Source organism: Geospiza fortis, unplaced genomic scaffold, assembly GCF_000277835.1.
Source record: "Geospiza fortis unplaced genomic scaffold, GeoFor_1.0 scaffold279, whole genome shotgun sequence".
NCBI lineage: Eukaryota > Metazoa > Chordata > Aves > Passeriformes > Thraupidae > Geospiza > Geospiza fortis.
In genome coordinates this window covers 2762750-2784457 of record NW_005054352.1, presented here as the reverse complement: position 1 = coordinate 2784457, position 21708 = coordinate 2762750, and the positions used below count along the sequence as shown (strand labels likewise).

General features: G+C 34.4%; 1 protein-coding gene across 4 annotated transcripts in view; it reads right to left on the bottom strand.

The window, feature by feature from the left end:
* Positions 1–21708, bottom strand: part of SLF1 (SMC5-SMC6 complex localization factor 1) — a 32430-nt gene that overhangs the window by 6822 nt on the left and 3900 nt on the right. For 3 of the 4 annotated variants that reach the window (XM_031058935.1, XM_031058938.1, XM_031058936.1), the window contains 9 exons: positions 20101–20263; positions 17025–17156; positions 15581–15634; positions 11877–12035; positions 11154–11320; positions 9771–9908; positions 8932–9097; positions 3828–3972; positions 1618–1763 (listed from right to left, as the gene is read on the bottom strand). In XM_031058935.1, coding sequence (XP_030914795.1) covers positions 1618–1763; positions 3828–3972; positions 8932–9097; positions 9771–9908; positions 11154–11320; positions 11877–12035; positions 15581–15634; positions 17025–17156; positions 20101–20263 — 1270 coding nt within the window. The remainder of the gene's footprint in view (positions 1–1617; positions 1764–3827; positions 3973–8931; positions 9098–9770; positions 9909–11153; positions 11321–11876; positions 12036–15580; positions 15635–17024; positions 17157–20100; positions 20264–21708) is intronic. The other variant, XM_031058937.1, reaches the window with a different exon arrangement.

Below are 21708 nucleotides of genomic sequence, written 5' to 3'. Positions count from 1 at the left end.
GAAAATCTAGATCTTTAGCTGGACATAAGACTCGAGTACAGTAAACAGACTTTCATGTATTAAAACAAAGTATTTACAGACTTCCTGTTCCCAAATCAGGGAGCAATTTGTTTAAAGACAGACTCACTCCACTCCTTCATCTTTTCTGAGATGAGGGTTTGGATTAAGTCTTTAAGCATTGCAAAGGCAGTAAGCCAGTTATCCCTTAGGTGCTCTCTATTAGGACAGCCTTGGCTGTTGTAGATGTTAGCTTCTTTCCAGTAACACAGAGCTTCAAATCCACTTACATTGGTAATTTTAAAAAGTCATGTAAGTTTCTGCAGTTTGGGAAAAGCATAAGAAAAAAAGGCCAGTGAGAGGGATGCATCAAACACTCAACAATTATATTTGAAGAAAGGTATTAAGGAAGGCTTTGAGTATTTAGCAGTTCACTGTAGATCTTGCAAGCAATGTACAGTAGGTGAGGAACACCTTACTTGCACCTTCGCTGCACATTTACCACCAGGGAGCTGTTGAACTCAGAGAAAAGCCAAGCAGATAAGATGCTGTATGAGAAGAACTGGCAAAACTGGAAATTTTTTACTGTATGGAATGAGAAAGAAGACTTAGTCATACTAAGGAAAACAACAAAAAGCAGACAGACTTGTTTCAAGCACGGTAACAATGTTTAAGGAGTTGCAGAGAGTGATCAGTAGTCATAGTGATACTCAAAGTAGCAATTCTGCTCTATATGTGGCAATATACATCAAATATTAGTATGCAGTTGGTTTACGATAAGAATTCTGACAGTCTTTTGTTCAACCTCTGTTTAAATGTGCTGTATTAACAAACAATGGCCTCTCTTCAAAATAAATTCCTGCAAAATTTAGGAAAACTTATGTATGGGAAATGTACAAAGGTATAAATTTGGTTCTTTGTGACTCTGCCTGTAGAACTGTAGAACACAGACAAACAGCTATGGATTACATATTCTCTTTTGTCATTAGTATTAAGATTACTGAAATGAGATTCTAAATTAGGGCATGACATTACCATGTGATTGCCCTGATTTGCCTGCATCCTGCCAGCAGTCATGAGTTTCTTTTCCAGCTGTTACCATGTTTTTCCTCACCAACTATCACAAATTGTGACTGGAAGGCAGGCAGAGGTTTGTGAGTAGGAAAAAATTTCTAAGAGGAGAATTTCACAGGAATACACTGAGAAAATCTTCAATGTAACAAATGCCTGGACCTATCTCTTCGAAACCCTGAAGGAGAAGGTAGCTGAGAAAAATCACACTATATTTGGCATTCTCCTTAAGAACAAATGTAACACTGCAATCATTATATCAGGGATTATTTTTAAAAGCTTTCACTGTTGTTGCATTTTTTCACTTTCATGGTAACTGCATGTAAACAGATAGCAGGTGAGACAAATTCTCTGGCAAGAAAAATCTTACTATTGTTCTGCACCCAGATCTCAGGCAAAGGGAAATTTAAATGTATGGAACACATGGAAAGACAACGCAGGCAACAAGCATGACCTTGGACCACAAAGAAAGGATGTATTTAAAAACTTTTATTAATCAAATTACTTGTAAAATACTGAAGTGTGACAAATTTTTAAGGAGTTACTTACTATTTTCTGAAGAGAAAGAGGTTCTGTAGAAACAGTAATATTCCTCTGTAAACACATTTGTTTGAAAATTGCTTCTGCAAAAAACAGTTGAAGCCAGTCGGATGGTATGGCACAAAGAAATATTTTTAATTGATGTACAGAGAAATCTGGATAAAAGCAATTGGAGAAAAATAAGCAAGCCTAAAAATGAAAATACAGAAATCTACATACCTAGTCATCAGGAAGATAGATCTTCCAAGCTTTTTGCTCCTATTGCAGATTCAGAAGCTTATTCTCCTCAAGAATTATTAAAATTCTTCACATGAAAATAGATTTTAACCATCATCTGGTAAGATGATAAGATACTGAGAGAATGTTAAACATATTTTAGAAGACAAAGCGTCACTTTTTGTGTGAAATTTTTTAAAATGCTCTTAATACAATGTTATAAAAGTTATGCCTTTATTTTGAGAATAGAATTATTTTTTTGTGAAGTTCTACAAGTGATTACCTTCTAAAACTCGAAGAGACACAAATTCAAGTAAGAGTTATAACACATGAACAAGAAATCTGCAAATAATGCAGGTGACCTACAAGTTCTACATTAAAAGTCACCATAAGCAAACTGCAACCCCATTCAAATGTACCAAATAGCTTATACTGTTTAAAAAAATGCCCCACAGAGTGGCAGAGAAACTTACATATCCATACAACATATATCAGTATGTATCAGGCATACGTCTGACCTACCTCTGTTTTGGAAAAGAAGACAGAAAGACTGATTTTTTTTCTTACAGTGGTAAGAATTTGTATTTTGATTCTAAGAAAATAATTTTGTCAAAATAACCACTGAAATGGTTGGAAAGTAAGACCTGCGGTGAGGAAGGAAATCTTTACTTTATTGAGGGAATCTTCTGTTCTGCTAAGAAGTGCTCATAAATTAATTGATCTTTAGACTCAATCAAAACAGAAACCCAAGTTTAAGAACACAGATATTTGCTACTGTAAGTATAACTGAATTTAGAAAAATTCGCAATAATTTTGCTTTGAGTGCTGTGGATTGTACCAAGTGGCACAGGTCAAATAATCTTTATAAACAGACTGAATCCTATTCTTGTCTTCCTCTTAGTAAAAAGGAAATTAATAAAGGCTTACAGAAATACTTATCCAAGATTGTACCTATTATATGAGGGCTACAAAATCCCTTGAAGTGGTACATATTAAAAGCTCCACTGATTTAAACACCATGGAGTTCGAACTGAGTTTGCCCTCTAAGAACTAAGTCAGCCTATAAAAGTTCATATAATTTGTTTTCTGTAAGACTGGAGTGAAACAAATTGTCCAGAGATTAAGATTTTAGTGTCATTTCTTTTCATTATGGTTCTTCCTGAGTGTCCAGGTAGAAGGCAGACACGATTTAAATGAAGCTTACATATACCTGTTACCACATAAAATGATGACTGGAAAAGGAGTCAGGTGAAGCTCTGGTAGGAATTAATTCTGAAAATTAAATTAAAATAATTCAATACTTTCTTGAGATAATTTTGTCTTGCAAGCTCCTCAAATCCTTGTGGCTAAAAGTACAGATACCTCAACTGACATTCCATGTTAAATGAAAATGGTTATTTGAATCATGATGTTTCTGTTTACCTAGTCTGTTTAATAAGGAACTACAATAATTCACGGGACCAAATGGAATTTTCTCCCATTCCCTCCATTAAGTCCAAGAATTTGGAAGGAGACATTGAAATGTTTCATTTGAAGTTGCAGGAGTCACACAGTTCAGTGTAGGTTTCAGACTTATGACTGAAGCGTCTTTAGCAATCTATTCATTTTCTGGAGTGATAAAATTTGCCTGAGCTAAGTAAGGTGCCTCCGATTGCTGGTCTGAATTTAAGTTTTATTATGATATCCTTAAACTTCTCCTAAACTGACAAGAGAGCTCCAAAGACTTTTTTTTTTTCTTCCTCAGACTATGTGGTCTTGCTTTCACATCAACATTTAGACATTTATTTAGAGGGATTTTAATAAGAAAACACGTTCTATTTGATCTTTGCTTGGCACTGACAGACACATACAAAATAAAATGGTTTCCTGCATATGTACACACCATGCAGTGCACAGCTGCAAAACAGGGTAAAAAAAACAATCTGAAACTATAAACCAAGGATTTCAATTAGGACTTAGTGTATCTGATTAGAAGACTTTTGAGAGGCCTTGCAAACACTCACCATCACATGAAATGGCAAGGTAACGTGCCAAATCAGGCACTTGATGAAACACATTTCTGTCCATAAGCAAACCTGAGATGATCCAATAGTCCACTACAGTTCCAAGAATTGCATTTAATAGACCAGCAACTTCACGTCTGAAAGCCTAAATGGAAAAAAACCCATAGGTGTATCTGTAATATATAAAAAATTCAGACTGATAATATACTAGAAATAACATAGAAAACTTCTTTAGATAAAAGCTCACTCTGCTGCCATGTCACTCCTTCATTGGCCTTTCTGCTGCTCAAAAGCTAACTACTGCAGCCAGATTACCAAAATTAGTGCCACTGATGCCATATCAATTAAGATTTGGCACTGGAGAAAAACAGGTTTTATGAAATCATCTATAACTATATGCAAAATGGTGTCAAAACTTACAATTGCAATGTGATTTCTTTTTAAATTAGATTTTGTTTAACCATAAGATTGCAAGTACAGCACTTACTCCACTAAACCTTGTGTTTAATTTGACAGTTGCAACGATCTTTTTCTCCCTGCTCTATTAGCATTGCCTTTTTCTGAAGATTTCATCATGAAATAAAGTTCTTTTTGTGACTATGTATGTCTGTGCCAAAAGGGAAAACGATGGAAAGTGTTAGTTTCCTCCACAGAAGAAATTCTGGCAGTCACTTTGCAAAAGGAAACTTTCTTCAGCTACCAAAAAATTCAGTAAGATGAGCAGCTGCAAATTTACGAAAAAAGCCATCCTTCTGAATATTAGCCATACAATTTTCTACCTTGAACAGGCAGACACACACACACACATACACACACAAAAACCAGAGAAAGAGAAAGAGAGAGAGAGAGACTATATCTACATATATGTATCCTTATGGGTCCCTTCCAGCTCAGCTTATTCAGTGATCCTGTGAAAATGGTCATGAACAAGTAAAGAAAACTGAAGTGTATTTTCTCCAAGAGGCATCAAGACAATACACAGGAATTTAGCTATCCAGACACCACATTGAGATAGATGAATGCATTTTTCACCCATATGAGAATTTAATCAATACTGGTCAGGTAAAGCAGTTTTTCTAATGCTTGAGTTAGTCTTTGCAACGTCACATCTACCTACACACCTTTCTGAGCCATAGTAGAAATACTTTATAAAATTACTCTGAAATAAGTTATTCCTCTGACCATATGTACCACCAGATGTTTTGAAAGCACAGCTTGGAAGAACACAGACACCATAGCAGGAACACATGAAATTAATCTGACTGAGGGCTGTACCAGAGATTTACTACTGTTACACTAGAGCACCTACAACAAGAAGCTGGGGGGGGGCATCAGCCGAGATAGATGACTCAAAATGACCAAAGGCCTTCTGAACATTTTGCTCAGCAGTAAAAGCTGGGTTAAGGAGAAAGGGAGAATGTTTGAAGTGATGGTGTTTGCCTTGCCTATTAAATGCCATGTCTCATGAAGCCCTGCTTTCCAGAACATCTGCCTGCAGATGGGAAGCACTGAATGGAATCCTTATTTTGCTTTGCTGGTGGGTAAGTATTTGTTTCACCTATTAAACTGTCTTTATATAATGTCACGCATTTTTTAATTTGTCCTTCTGATTCTCTCCCTCAACCAAATGCAGGGTGGGGACTTACCTGCCAGCTGAGATCGATCCACTACACCATGTACAGCTAATTAAGTAATATGCAGTGAAACCTCTTTTCAAAATTCTCTTCTTTGTTCTTATTGTTGAAAATCAAAGCTATCTCACTAAGAAAAGCATAGAAGTGGGAAGAAGCTATTGACTGTGTTAGCATACAAAGGTCACATCACTTCAACTGTTATCTGTTAGATTAGCAAATGCAATTCCTACATTGCTGTTCCATTTAATGCTCTGTCAAGTGCTATGGTGGCAGAAGTTTCACAGTGTGTTTTTACGCATGAAAGTTCTTATAGGAAAATTAATTTTAACTTTTTTTACTTTGAATTACTGACTTACTTTAGAACTCTAAAGAAGAGGGTTTTTTTCATGTGCTGTAAATGTAGTACTCCACAAATGCCTAAAACATACTTCCAAAAAAACTACTGCAAGTGACAGACCAGAAAGACATTTAGTTCTACACCACACAAATTTATACTATGCAACTAAAAACCTGAATGAATGCCTTTGTCACCTCTTTGTCAGGCTATGTAAGACAGCTTTTTTAAAAAATCCCCACCAGTATTTTAAGGGATGAAAAGCATTTCTGATGCCATCTGTGACATTGTGAAAAACCATGCAATAGCTCAATGCAACTAGAAGTGTTATAAGCAACATACACATTCCCTGGTAAATTCTAAAACTGAATTAAGACATTTGATTCAAGGAACTTTGACCAGGAGCTCCCCCATCAAACCTGTTTAAATAATATAACAAACAATGTATGTTAATTCATTTTAGAATTATATTCAAAAATTGATTTTATGAGCTCAAATAATAGGAAATATTTTAGGTTCTTTGGCAGCGCCTTTTTAACTACAAGAATAGTGTATCAATATTATTCCACCATGTTGTCCAAACAGGTTAACCCAGTGATCAGTGAGGACATCCAATTTCCTGTCACTATTTTTATTCTGCTACTTCTAAAATACAGCAAATTCTATCTAACTCCAGAAAACAACTGCACTCAACTTTATGCTTTGTTTTTCACTATTTTTTGGACTGCTCTTTTTACATGATATGTTTACACACATACATAAAACACAATTTTGCAGCAACTCAGCCCTAGAAGAGAGGAAACATACACAGATATTTTCCCTGCACTCCAGCGCTCTTTGTTGCAACCTCTTTGAATCACAAAAAGAGAGAATCTGATTCTAGAAAGCTAAAAAAATTAATAACTGCTCACTTTTACCAGTTAGAAAATATTATATTAGATATGTTCTAAGAAAGAATTTAGTAAAAATTATTCATCTGTTTCCACTTATAGATATTTTCGCTGAAGAACTGTACAGAAGTTTGGTATATCACAACATGGATGTTTGTTTCCTCCCACAAGCTAACCACACTTAGGTGCACTGAAAAATATGGTCCGTCACCCCTTTGCAATGTGCTACAAACCACATGCAGAGAGTAACAATATCCAAAATAATTTCTTTCATTTAGGTTTCTGAATGGCCCTACATGCTCCTCATCTAGGTGCTACCTCTTAAACAGTATTTATAAAACAAAACTGGTAACAATGACTCACACCCTCAAACTGAAGATAGGAAGGACAATTTTGCACCCTGTATGCTACCTCTAATGACATGGAAATATTGTGTATTTATTTCTGTTCTGAAATGACAGAAAAAGGAAGGAGAAAACACAGTTCTGTCTGCACAGATAGGGAGGGTTCACTCTTCTGATTTTCTGAAAGTTTACACTGTGTAATGGAATTTTAATATTAGTCTGAAAATACAGAAAAACATCAAGCTTTAGTATAACAAGATTGAGAGTGAATGAAGGGACAAATGAGTTGAAATGCAAAAATATGGTATTTTGGTTTAGAATTTATTTTTGCCAAAAATGCAATGGGAAAGAAAGTGTAATAGATAAATAAATATGAGGAACAAAGCTGACAGAAAAAACATAATACACTACCGATATTATGAGGCAACAAGCTGCTTTTTAAGGCTAGAATTCATCTGTGTAGGATAGTTTACACTACAGTGCGTAAGATCAAAGTAAGAAAGCAACAGACATCCAGGATTTGTGCTGAAACAAAAATTCTGATATATATGTATATAGAACAAATAGAATCTAAACAAGATGCAGATCTCTGTGGTTTATGTTGTGTGTGGGGATTAAGCTTATTTTTCATATATGTAGTACAGTCTGACAGAAGTGATTATTCTGCCAATGCAAAGAAAGGTTTATGAAAAAGGCATGTCTTACAGTGCTGGGACCTGTAAAAGGAAGGCACAGCAGAAAAAACTAAATGGTACCTACACTTAAACTGCAGATTCAAAACCAGGAAAAATATGAAAGCAGTGTCATTTTCCAAAAAACCAGAATGGCTACTGACACCAACTGCATGTAAGCCTGCTTGCTGTTCAGTACCTTTGAAAAGATACATTGCTTAAATATAAATATGGGCATTTTATATGGGAAGCCTAATTTTAGGCACTTTTCAAATATCTTGACCGAGGATAAAAAGCAGCACTGTTTCACAATGTCTTGCTTTGATAGCCCTCAAAAAAGGTAGGAGGTCTGGCTAGGTAAGATGATTGAAGCTCTCATTATGTTTAATCTTTTTGCTTTCATAGCATAATGAATAACTACTTGGTATTATATTGAAAGTGCTTTTTTCTCCCTGAAATACTTGATTTTCTATTGTTCTGTTACTGTATGGAAAAAGTGAATGGAGTACCTATTTATCCTGTGCTCTCACAATAATTTAAAAGAGAATGCAGAGACAGCAGTTAGGTTTCATTTTATGTGAGAATCTAGAAGTCAAAGATGTTTTACAAGGCCTCTTGCTTCTGAAAAGAAACAGGTGGTATAGAGGACACTTAGTATCTTTCAGGTCAATGTCCTGCTGGTCAGCAGGTCACAGAATAGCAATTAAGTTGCCTTCAATTCCATTTTTATGCTAAGTCCTAGGAAATATTCCAAATGAAACTAAAAGACTTAGGAAGAAAACCAGGGCATTCTATTACAGTAAAACAATGCATACCTAGCAAACAACAACAACAACAAAAAAGTATTAGTTTTGTTAGGTTTCTCTTTCAAACGTTTCCTGAATCCTGTCACTGTAAAATAAGATAATCACTTCTTTCACTACACCATATTGTTTGAGAGAACAAGCTGGCTTCTGTAATAACTACAGTAATACCTGCTGGCAAGGGCATGTGAACATCTGAATGTAGCCAACAAGCTACTCAGGACTCGTTTCTTCTCTACATATCTATATAAGAATCTTATGGATCAATTCATTTCTTTAGTGGAGCAAAAACCAGCACGCTTCACAACAAAAGGCCGCTATAACAAGCAGCTGTTATACTTACATATAATTCCTCACAAAAGAATGAACAAAGGGACGCCTTTAAAAATATATGTCAGTCTTCATTAAAGTATAAAATTCACACTCACATCATTTTTTCCATTTAATTCTCTATGGGAAAATATGACCCAATCTGCTAGAATATTTATGTGTTTGGTAAAAAGCACTGCAGTTCCACTTTCAAGCAAGAATGTCTTCAGAAGAACTGTCTCTGGCAAGGTTTGTTGATGCTGTGAATTCGTTCCTTCAACCAAACTGAAAAAAAACAAAGTGAAAAAACCTAAAGCTTTATGACACTTTGATTATTATAGTTACCAGATAGAAACCTTGTCCTCATTCAAAATACACACAGATTTGGCAATTTTTACCTATGGAAGGATCAGACACAATTTCTGATGCAGTGTAAGTACAATGATGATGACTATTACTATTACTGTTACTATTAGACCTGGGGAATTCTAATACTGTGCAACTATTTACATAAAGTAAAGGCCATCATTTCTATATAAGGGCAAAGCAAAACCTACACTTCCTTTATACTTCATAAACCAAAGAAAGGTAATAGTCTCCCTAAGATAATAGAGAGATAACAGTTATTGAATTTTTAAAAAAATCAAACATATACATCAGCACATTCAAAATGCTGTTTGTCTGCCTTAAAGAATGAATAGCGAAGTACTGCAAATCTAGAAGTACCACTTTATGAGCAAAATTAAATGCATGCTGGAATAACAAGTTGGAAAAAGAAAGATGTCTTAAAACATGATTATGAAAAAACCTATGAATTTACAATTAAACAAGCTAAGAATTGAGAAATATAAATAGAATTGCTAAACTGCTTTCTAGAACAGTATCTTATCAGGGATATATACAAATCAGGATACAAGCTGCTGTAAATAAAGTGCATGTATTATTCTATAAATCCCACCTTTTTGTCAGAAACTCTACTTCGCCTTTTATTAAATCAAAGAAAAACTTCAATAATGTTTTATGAACTATTCTCAGTTCATCTTCTGTCCCTGAAACTGTGACCGTATGACAAACTGTTTCACAATAAAGGCAAGACCTGAAAAACAAAAAATGAAAAATTCCATTTGTATGACAGAAATAACAGATAATCTATTGGCAAAAAAGTCAGCTTTGAATCTGGTCTGTTTTGACAAGGAAATAGTTTGCTCCCCAGTAACAGTCAACATCTTAAAGCCTAATTTTCTAGTTTTAAAGTTTTTTTCAAAAGGAAAAAAAAAACCAACAACACGTTTGTGACTGAGCTTCTGTGTTCCAGATGAAGATTTTGTGTTATAGTGTAAACAAATTAATTTAATTGGATTTCATTTTTCTGTTTTTACTTGAGATATTGTACAATTACTATATTAAACATAACTTCTTTAAAATCCTTTACACACAAGATAATTTTGTGGTATTTTGTAGACATGGTAACATCCCACAAACTTCTGTTCAGATAACAGTTCATACATACTACTTGACAGGACTACAGATTTTCAAACATGATGCAGATAATTCTGAAGTAACATGCAAACATAATTTTTGTCTAGAATTTTGAGTACTAGAACCAGGTATACAACTCCTGGGTCTTCCCATTCTCCAGGAAGTACTGAAAGACAAAATACTTCATCTCAAAGACAAATTCTCTTTCATGTTCTTCAAAATATGCTTATAATCACACATCTGTAATCATAGTTGTATCAAAGTATTTAAATATTACTTGAGGTTTTATCACAGCCACAAGAAGAGCTGTAGTTTCTTTTCCAAATGAAGAATTAATTTCTGTTGATGCAAATTACAAAAAATAAGTTCTCAAGATAAAGCAGAGACTAACTATCCAAACCTGTCTTTGTAGATGTAGACAAGATAAAATCAGACATCTTCAAAAAAATGGTAAAGGTTATGTTTAAAATCAAAATACAAGATGAAACTTCACATTTGGTAAGATAAGCCTTGAGTTTGCTTTGTAACTGCAGATATATGCACATGTGTGTTTACATGTATACACACAACAACAGCAAGAGTACACAGATTACTATACTCTGTAAAGAGCATAAGAAATAATTTTTAAAAACTAGTAAAGCTAAGAAAATGTACTTATTTTTCTTTCAAAAAATTTCATCTGCCTGTGACGAAACATGAAGCGAAATGACCAAATCTGTTACAATTCTAGACTGTCACATACTGGTAACTTGTTCTGTTGTAAAACAGCACTTCATTGCAATAGAATGCCAACTCTCCTCTGCTGCCTCTGGGTTTGGAGTAACATAACTATTGCATTCGGTACCTCATTAATCTTCCTTACCTTACAAGCATCTCTATCAAGGACCACGTGCCTTTCTTACAGATAGGACACTGAAGAAGATCTAAATAATACTTCAACATCGATGGGGACTTCCAGGGAGGTTCACAATGAAGAGCAAGGTAATAAACATGACAAAGTTTGGCAAAAAATATTGTATCGGTGTTTCCCTGTAAAAAAATGAGAAAATAATATTGGCTCCAGACCAGCCAAAGATCTATATATTCACTAAGAGTTAATTTATTTTCTTTAATCTTTATAATCTCAAGTGACTAAATTTAATCACTAAAGTAACATGCAATTTAATGCACAACTCCAAGGAGAAAAATACATAGTTAAATTTAAAAAAAAATAGGGAAGAGAAAAAGGAGAACTTGCTTTAGTGTGATATGCCAGTTGAATGCACCACTGTTTAGAGCAAACCTTGTTCTCAATCGATCTCTCTATCCGTAGCATACCTGCATAGTGCTGTTTCTAAAAGTAACAAAAAATATTTGTGGCCAAGTCTTCCACAATATTTAGAGCATCACATTCATTTGGCTTGCAAATAAATACTAATTTGAAAAAAAACCTTTTTAAAATCCTTTCTTATTTTTACAAACACATTGATGAGCACAAAAAGAAGGGTGAATAGATTACTAAGAACTTCTAATTACTATGTCAGAAGCAAAGATCATAATACTTCCATTTATTTCTTTTAATACTACTTTAGTCTTCATCTCTCACCAATAGGACATATTCTAGAAGAGGATGAAGAAGTTGCACAGGAGGTGCACTGTACATTTGGCCTGCAGCAAGTTCTGCGACTACATCGTGAAGTAAGTCCTCTTCCACTAGTCCTTGAAGTATAGACCAAGTGCCCCTGGACCAGCCAGTACTTTTAACCTAGAAATGAAAAATCATTGTTAAAAAAAAAAAAGCTTAAATTAAAAAAAATCCTTTAACCAACCTAGTTAACTAACCGAGCATATCCCTAACTAAAATGTTTGTATTATATATCCTGGTTCCTGACAGGACAGAATTTATTTTGCAGTAGCCACATGGGATGTGACTAAGACATGGAGGTTATTCTATACCACCTTACATCCCTGCCAGGGCAGGGGGAAAGGGACTCTCATTTCCAAGCAGAAGGGGTCCTTCCAGTCAAGAAGATCTTAACGGCACAGGACACTGTGTCTTATTCTCTGCCACTCATGACAGCAAAACTCTTAACAGTTTTCAGAGAACCCAGACAGATGCAATAGCTTCCATGAGATGCTGTATTTGCTCTGCAATTTCCGTGTTACTATCTGTACTTTCAGGTCTCCAAAGACCACAAATTAATGACCCTAATGAGCTACTGAAGGTCTCAGGTACATTGCTATTTACATCTTTCCTCTAGTTCAGATTCAAGCCAAAGCTGATGCCCAAGCCAGTTGCAACTGTATTGCTGAGTAAAGCATGGCTTTCTTCTGCCAGGTAACTACTCTTTTGAAATACAGATTTTTTTGTCTGACCACACAGCCTGAGGCTCCAGTAAATTCAAATTTCTCCTAATTCTGGGATAAGAGGCACAGCTGAGAAAAGCAGGGTCAGACTGATTGGGCTGCTGGGAATTACACTGTTACATAAATTTATTGTTGCTTTAGTCTCTGGTAACCTGTAGACTTTATGATCTCTGCCAAAAATCCTGTCTCCTAGTACGCATTAATAGAATAGTTCAGATAGAATTGTTGTAAGAGCATTGAGTCCAACTGTTAACAGCACCACCAAGCCCACCACTAAACCATGTCCCTAAGTGCCACTTGTACTCATCTTCTAAATCCCTCCAGGGATGATGACTCCATTACTGCTCTGGGAAGCCTTTTCCAGAGTTGGACAACACTTTGCAGGGAGAAATTTTCCTTCTATCCAATCTAAATATCTTGCTAATTGTTTTAATATTAGTTTGTATTTTAAATTGACAGAGATTTTGAGTCCAGTAGTGGATTTGAAGTCTAAAGAATATACTGCTGTTAGATAGCTACCAAAAATGTTCCAGCAATAAGATAAAAAAACACTAGGAGCTCTGTTCAAACATGAAGAAAATTCAGAAAGAAATTATAAACATGGTTAAATCACAGCTAAAATCTCAGTGAATGAACTCCACTTTAGCATTAGATATTTAGTGTCTTGCAAATGTCTCGTATCTTAGGTTCCTAATGTAAGCCATTGTTACATTAACAATAAATAAAGCGGCTCATGTAGACAATTTTCTTTTAACCAAGTCTTTGTGCATCTGGTGTTTGCAACTCACATTTATTTCAATCTTCTCATTCATATATTAACTACTAAAATCTCCACTAAAATTGCCTTTGGAAATAAAGGTTGCATTCATACTTTTGTAATGTTAATTACATGCAAACAGCACATCTAAAAAGCAATTGTGAACTGTTTAATGACAGTCAAAGAAGAACTTCTCTGCCACCTGGATTTAAGATGCAAGATATTGGGTGTGTACAAGCATGCTATCACTGATGTTCATCTGGTGATCACACCAGGATCCAGCTTTATATATTGTGACTGAAACTTCTATTTACTGAAAATTCTGTACTAGAAGAAACAGTAACATTGATGCATTATTTTGAAAATACACTGAAATAAAGATGTTTTGGGAAGACTGTGGTACATTTTGTATAGCATTCAAGTCAAAGAGAAACTAGAGACTGGTTCATCGCATTTCTAAGAGGTAAAGAAGGATGATACAAAACTGAGGCAATAAACTTTTGCCAGTATCAGGAGACCTATTATTGAAGAGACTTAATACTCAATCAGTTGTCCAAGCTTCACTGGCTTGCACTCTGATGAGGAATCAGAGTTTCTTGTGAAGCACTGCTGGTACAACCATTAGCACTTTGAGCAAAAGGAAATGAAATATGACTGACAAAATATGAAAACTGACAAAAGAGAAATAAATATTTTTGGGATAATGATAGAACAGAACACTTAGCTGTGCTAAGCCTTCCTAGCAGATGCAAACTGAAATGACAAAACACAATAGGCAGATCTAACATGTTCATTTAGTTTGTAGGTTTGATTTTGCTTCATTAGTATTATTGGAAATGTTTACTGGATGGAGCTGCTTCTAAAAGTCATAAATATACTTACTACAGAAGACACATATTATATAAAGGCTAGCAATGCATATTCCATAAAGCAATAAAAGTGACAGAAGAGTAAGAGAAGTATTACCATTAGGCTTAAAATTTCCAAGCAAAAAATGATATTATTCTTAAGAGTACAGAAAAACAATTTCAGCTTACATGTGTTGAGAAAGGTAATTTTTTATCCAATTAATTCAATAAACTACACATGAAGATTAAATTTCAACGCAAACCTCTTGCAGAACAGAAACATACACAGCACTTTACAGATCAGTGATGGCGTTGGACCATGACAAAAGTATTTTATTCCTTATGTTTTAAAAATAAATTTTTTCTCCTTCCTTCCTTATTGTCAATAGAAAGAAATCAGAAAAAGACTGGTTTCAAGTCACTGTTTATGTAGAATGGCTCATTAAGATACCAGATCTTCAGTTACCAAGAGATACAGGAAGCCAACATATACTTTAAGTGTTTCCCTTTTTAACTTTTAAGCAACACAAGTTACCATATAAAATGCACTACCAGCAGCTCATGGACACTGTATAAAATGCTTTTTGAGTACTAAAGAGGCAATGTTTCAACACTGTTTATAGATTTATTCTTAGTATTATAGATAGATAAGGCAAAATTTTTAAAGTACTAATTTACTTCAGGTATTTATAACAAAGACTTAATAAAATCTATTGCTGACCTGTTTTACAGCATTTATTTGGCTTAATGGAAATAGAAAAGAGAGTACAGTACAAAAAAATAAATTAAGTCAAAAGTGACTATGAAAACAGGACTGGAAAACATAAAGCATTCTACTTGCAATCTGTGCTGCAGCTGACTCTGGAATCTCACGTGATGGAGTATCAGGCATGTACTGAAAGAACAAGTACTGTTTCTATTTACAGTGAGATAACCTCTAGCTAAAATATGTCTCTACTAGAAAAAGCAGTGCTAAAAATTGTGTACACTCTTTATTTTACTGCATTAATATGGTGCTTGAGTAATTTATGACGCTTTAAATCACATTAGGACATCTTTGCTTTTTGACTTTCTAACATTAACAGGTAAGGTTCTCTTAACTAGCATTAGGATTAAGCTGTTTCTTTGTAATAACAGAGACAGTACTAAAAGTACCACAGGGACAAACAACACTCAAGACCAAATGATGCTCTTTAATGCAACAATAACTTTATCAGAGTTTTGGATAGCCAAAATCGAAAAATATTTTTGATAACTAATTTTGCTTAAAGTATGTTTGCCTAACTTCATAATAAAATTCCATATGCATAACACGCCCTATTTTTTAATAATTCTTACCTCTAGATTGCATTTGTTCAGCTGGTGTGTTTGCATAAGTCTGTACTTAATAGTCTGTAAAACAGGATAAAGTCAAGCTGCACACTGGATACCAGTCAACATATTCAATAAATAGTGTATGAAACTCCTGAAATGACAACTTATGTTAAATGTAGTTCAAGCACAAACTAGCATTTAGATTTGTTTATTTAGATTTTTCACTTGGATGGGTAAATTGTGAAATAGGGGACTAATGACTTAAAAGGAATTAAATATAGCCAAATTCTCCTTCCCATTTTCCCCTGCTATTGTCCCTCTGTTGTTACGTGGTTGCTCTGTAAGGACAGTGTTCCTAGATTAGACATTAAAAACTAAAAATTTTCAGTTTTTCTGTGGCAAAATGCCAACTATGGATTCCTCTTGCACGCAAAAATATGGCCATAGGTGCAAAAATGTTTACTATTATAGCCATATTTAGATATTGCATAGTATTACAATGTTACTAAAATATGTTACTAAAATATCCTTAGGAGAGATCGTCTTTGAAGGGTTAATCCAGCGGCACACTGCTATATAATAGTTTGAACCAGAGGCATTTGCTGTATGTAAAATACATGAAAAGAACAAATGTATTTTTTAAATGTCTGGGGGTTATAGCCTTGAAAAAATGTCACTGATAAAAGATGTATCATGTGATGATGATGCACAGATTTAACCAGCATAAGTCTTCTATTTGTAATCTTGTGCTTAAACATTGTGTGTACTTTTTGAGGACTTAAAATTTTTAATTCTTCCACTACTAAACTTACAGTTCTTCATAAACAAGCTCCCACAAATATACTTCAACACCATAACCTGCATCGCTGTAGCTTACAGAGATAATATATCCTAATTCAAGGTATTCAGTTGCTTTCTCTTGACTCGAAATAGAGCTGTTAACTACTAATATAGCAATTTTATCAGGATTAGATCTGTGACAACAGAAAACCAAAGGAACGCATTAGCTCCACTTTTGACTTGTAATAAAAAACATTCATGTGAGTCAACAAAACACTGGCTCTACAATATGATTGTTTTGAAAAATGTCTCAGCATAAGTTAGCTAGATAACAGGAAAATCACAGAAATACTGTAATTCAAAGATATCTTGTTGAACAATATTTGCTACTATTTACCTCATCTATTACACCAAGGCTTTAAGTAGTACACCATGTCTTCTACACATCCATGTCAATGAATTGCCATGACTAAGTTTTATTTTAACTACTGGTAGATGTAGTAAATATGGGATTATTAAATATTGCAGGTTAAAAGACCTGTTAAAGGGTATGTTAAGTATCTACTTTATTAGCTCAATACTATAATGAAATATAGAGGTTTTTAATGTAATTCATGCAATATAAAAATATAAAATTGTATGTATATAAAATATATAATGCTATAACAAAGTAACAACTGTTACTTACCGCAGTAAAATACATATGTTTTATAATAACATTTTTCATTTCAGCAAGTGGCATTTTAGACATGACTTGGTCTGCTTCTTGTGCAGCTAGGAAACGGTTCATCTGTGTATCTTTGGGATTTTGTATTTCATTCTGCAGAGCAAAAAAATAATACTTTGTTTCAAAGCTAATGGTCTAACCAATTTTTATGCGCTAGGTCCTTCTATATATTGTACTGCAAACTGTATGTGTCTTTGTACGTTTATGTCATCATATCATATGTCAAATAAAGAGCTGGTTTGGAAACAAACCACTGATGTTGTACGAAGTTACAGGACAGGAATTATCAAGGTGAGCTTCCCCATATTTATTTTTCCTAACTGACTTCAGGTAAAGTCACAATCTCTGTGGTTGAAACAAGGACTATTTCTGCATAACAGATTCTCTCTCAGAACTTTTCAAAAACTAAAACCAGAGCTCACAAATTTTCAACTGGTTCAAAATGTAGTAAAGATTTTATAAGGCATTTCTTCTTCAATTTGTCTTTTCATATAATAGAGACCACTACAATGAAATATTTTCAGTTCTTGCCTATAAACATGAAACAAATTAGTAATTTAAAATGTAATAGGTTTTACTGTCTTTTTTTTCTTTGATATTTTTGTCTGTTTGTAATTAACTCTCTTGAGCCCACCTATCATTTTCAGCCACTTCTTCAGCACAGGGAATGAAGAAGCATTTCTCAAATTTCTCTCAATTGGTTACTCTCAGTAACACCACAAAATAACTTTTGCTTGAAAAAAATAACTATGCAAAATATTTTGAATTTACTTAATGTGTTGAGAACATACATTTCAGTAAGAGTTTCAATGCATGCTTTTCATCAAAGATACACAGGTTAAGAATAAAACACTGTGTTTGTTTAAGGTAAATAAACAAAACCAGACTCTTGCAGTGTGATGAGTTAAGAATCACAAGATAGACACAAGTGAAGTATTTCCTTGGCCATTTCTGATTGTGAGCACGTGTGGAAGGTTTGGTGTAACTTGTCTAATAATTCAAACACTTCAATCTGATGGCTGAACTGAGTCTGGGACATAACAGTAGAGAAAAAACACAGCAGTGCATGCAATGATAAGGTGCAAGAAGTTTATAATTCCATGTTTTCAAGCAAAAGTTTCAAAAGTTACATGCCTCATCCTATTTTCAGATTTTCCCTTAAATGTATTGTTCAATGCAAACATATTTGGCACATGCATAACATATCTCTAAACAAATACTGAGAACAAGAACTTGCACATTTCAAAGGAGAATGAAGTATTTTTTGTAATTAGAATACAGTTCTAAATAGCTTTTGATGAGCCATGGATAACTGAACTCTGATGCATTAACTAGCCTTTACTTCTTATGGCCCTTCATGCATGTTAGTTTCAATATGCTCATTAAAACACTTATATTCAAACAATTTATAGTACAACCTTGGCAAAAAATTAGAAACTCCAGCATGCATCCAAAAAAGCTTTTGAAGTCACTGTTTAATGACGAGACTAGCTTCCTAAAAAAAATCATGTATGTGTTTTAATACCCTGAATCAATAAATTTGACGCCTTATAACATCATATAACCAATGACAATCCCAACAGTATTTTAACAGTAGACTTACAAGGTTAAGATAATAAGAACAGATACTGAAATATAAGCATGAAGAAAAGACTTAGTTAAAAAAAAAAATCACACCAAAAATACTCTGAACATCAGTGGAGTTTCAGTTGCCCTGAAACGAATATAATGTTATTTTGCTAAATCCATCATCTAGACACATATATGGATGTTTAGGGCAGGAATGAGATTTGTATTTGCTAGAAGTAGCAGTCAGATAGCATGACCATAAATTTATTAAGTTGGAACAATCTAATGAATAATATGCCAAGTACTTCTGGGACAAAGAGAAAAGAGCGTGTCCATAATGTTCTTTGATAAAGCTTAATATATCTGGACAAGGACTGTGATTTGATTGCCTATGTTTCATTCTTTTCCTTTTAAGAGACTAGGAGTCCTGGCAGTTTCCTGAGTTCTTCGGATTCACTTAAACAGAAAGCTAACGTTCTCTTAGTCTCTGAGGTGAGTTCCTTTAATGAAATCTAAGCAAAAAAAAATATGTGCAAGTTAATGGAGTTGTTAAGATGGAAAGTTGTTATCTCACCTGGGTGAAATTCAAGGTGCATAGCAACAAACACATGATTTTGATAGAGATCAATAAAAGATGACGTAGCCATAAAGCTTTTACGTTAATCCATCTATGAGAATGTTCATCTTAGCTGAAAGGTTTCAATGAGAGCAACTTCCCTCAACAAGTTCCATTAAGAGAGTAAGCGCTAGGGTAAGAGCCCACATTGATGTGTTTTATTCAGAATGTAAACATTAAGACCTTCCAACCTTCTCACCCTTCTATAATACCTTTACTACAAAGAGCTAAGTGCCTTGATCAGAAGAGACCAAAAGATTTACAAATGGCAACACACACAGTTTTAGCTCCTATTTGCTTATAAAGGTAGTAGTTTCAATTAGCAGTTGATTAAAGTCACCCCAGAGTCTGAGAACTAAATGAATATTCTGAAGCCTTTGAATTGTTACAGGCCAAAATTCTTATAATTTCTGAGCAGTGCATCTGGTAAGCAAACAAGTATGAAACATCTCTCTTAAGGGAAATAGTAAAACAAAATTCTGGTTCCAGTGAATTCTGCACTAGCACAGGACCATGTCCATATGGCATCTGGAGACCCTACAGCCTCTTCAGACAACCTGTTACAGTGTTCCATCAACTCCACAGGAAGAAAACCCAAGTGGTTCCTGACTTTCGATTTGTACTTAATTTCCTGTAACTGGGCATGACAGACAACCACCTACCCGTCTATTATGTATTCTCTCTTCAGGTATTTGTATATATTCATGAGCCTTTCTATCTTTTGGATACATGGTCCCAGAATCAGAAAGTTGTCTTAACTTTAATCAAATCACAAAGCACTCTGAACTATTATATTCCCTTCCATTATTAACACTGCATTATTTACAGTAATCAATGAATTGGTTTACTCACTTGAAAAAGGTAATGTCCTATATATTGCAATGGGTACTGTCGAGCTTCAGAGAGACACTTTTTATTTTGTAAAGGAGAAATTTTACCACCGATGAATACATGAGTTATACTGTGCTCTGCATTTTCAGATGAACATATGGTTGCCTTTCCAGCTTTAAGAACTCTAAATAAACATATTTAGAAAGATGTATTTACTATATTATATTAACACTGCCTAAAGCTACAATAACATTCACAAAATACAGGCATGCAAGTGCAACTGAATAAGGCTTCTAGATGTATGGCACAGCACAAACTTCATTAGAAAGATAAAAGGGCACTTAATAGTCTTTGGAAAATTAAAGAACCCACTTTAACCCTAGTTATTAAATAAATGTACACCTCCAATATATCTGATAGAAAGTTTCACCTCTGTACCTTTCCAAGCATCAAATTCGATGACAGCAACTATAATTTATTGCATTATCTATCCCAAAATAATGATCTTTTGGTTAAGCCTTCCTAGAAATTAAGCAGTTAACAAAAAATGGCAGACTGCTTTTCTGAAATGTAGTATGATGTTTTTGTAACAGAAATACACACTTGCAGCATTACTGCTGTCCAGTCACATACAGAAAAGAGATGTGCTTGTCTTTGGGGCACCATCACGTGTAACAGTTTCCCCAGGGACAATTTCCAGACCTGTTAAGCTACAAGTGCTCCTATCTTTTAGAACAAATGCCAGACAAAACAAAAGGTGGAAAAATAAGATTTAATGACATTCTGGATATAGGTTTTATTTTTCATAATCCAGATATATAAAAAGAAAAGGGTGCTGGTCTTACACACTTACCCATCCAACAGCTAGGCACTAAAGGCAGGAAGAGCATAGAAAGGGGATAAAAGGCACAGTGTTGTTAAATATTAGAAAAAACCCAGACTTTCCTCAAAGCTACAGTGTCCTTTATGACTGAAAGCAGTACCTGCTGAAGCCAAAAAATATCTACCTGTCACTGTTTTATGACTAACTAAAAACTGAGTGCATGGGAAACAGTCTGTAAAAAGACATATTTCCCAAAACTTGTTCACCTGTCTTACTGATGTTGTTCCTGTCAAAGGTTGTTTCTATTGCAAGAAATAGAAACAGACAGCATTGTGCAAGACATCATTTCAACAGTGTTATCATGAACATCTATACTAACAGTTTTTATGGAAAAAGAAGCAGCATTTTCACAAGTGTAGCAGGACATAGTAAATCCTCCCACTCAACCAAAAAACAGCATACTTAAAATATTTTCAGTTGGTAAAATCAGAAGATAACAACTTCAATTACCCCTCACTTTGTCTTTATGAAGTACAGACAGACAGTCTGTGATATAGCATACAGCCCAGTACTATGATCCAACAAACTGCAATTCCCTTCTTGACTGTGGATTGGTGGCACACACAAACCTGAGCAGTCCTAACTAACTGGGATCTCAATAGAAAGCTGGACAGTATATGAATGAATGGAAAGCTCTGAAACTGTCAGATGTTCCTTTTACTGTACCAGACACAAATAGGACTTAAATATGCACTGAATTAAATTCAGGTGTAGAATTTAAAGTAATGAAACCAAATGTGTAGGGA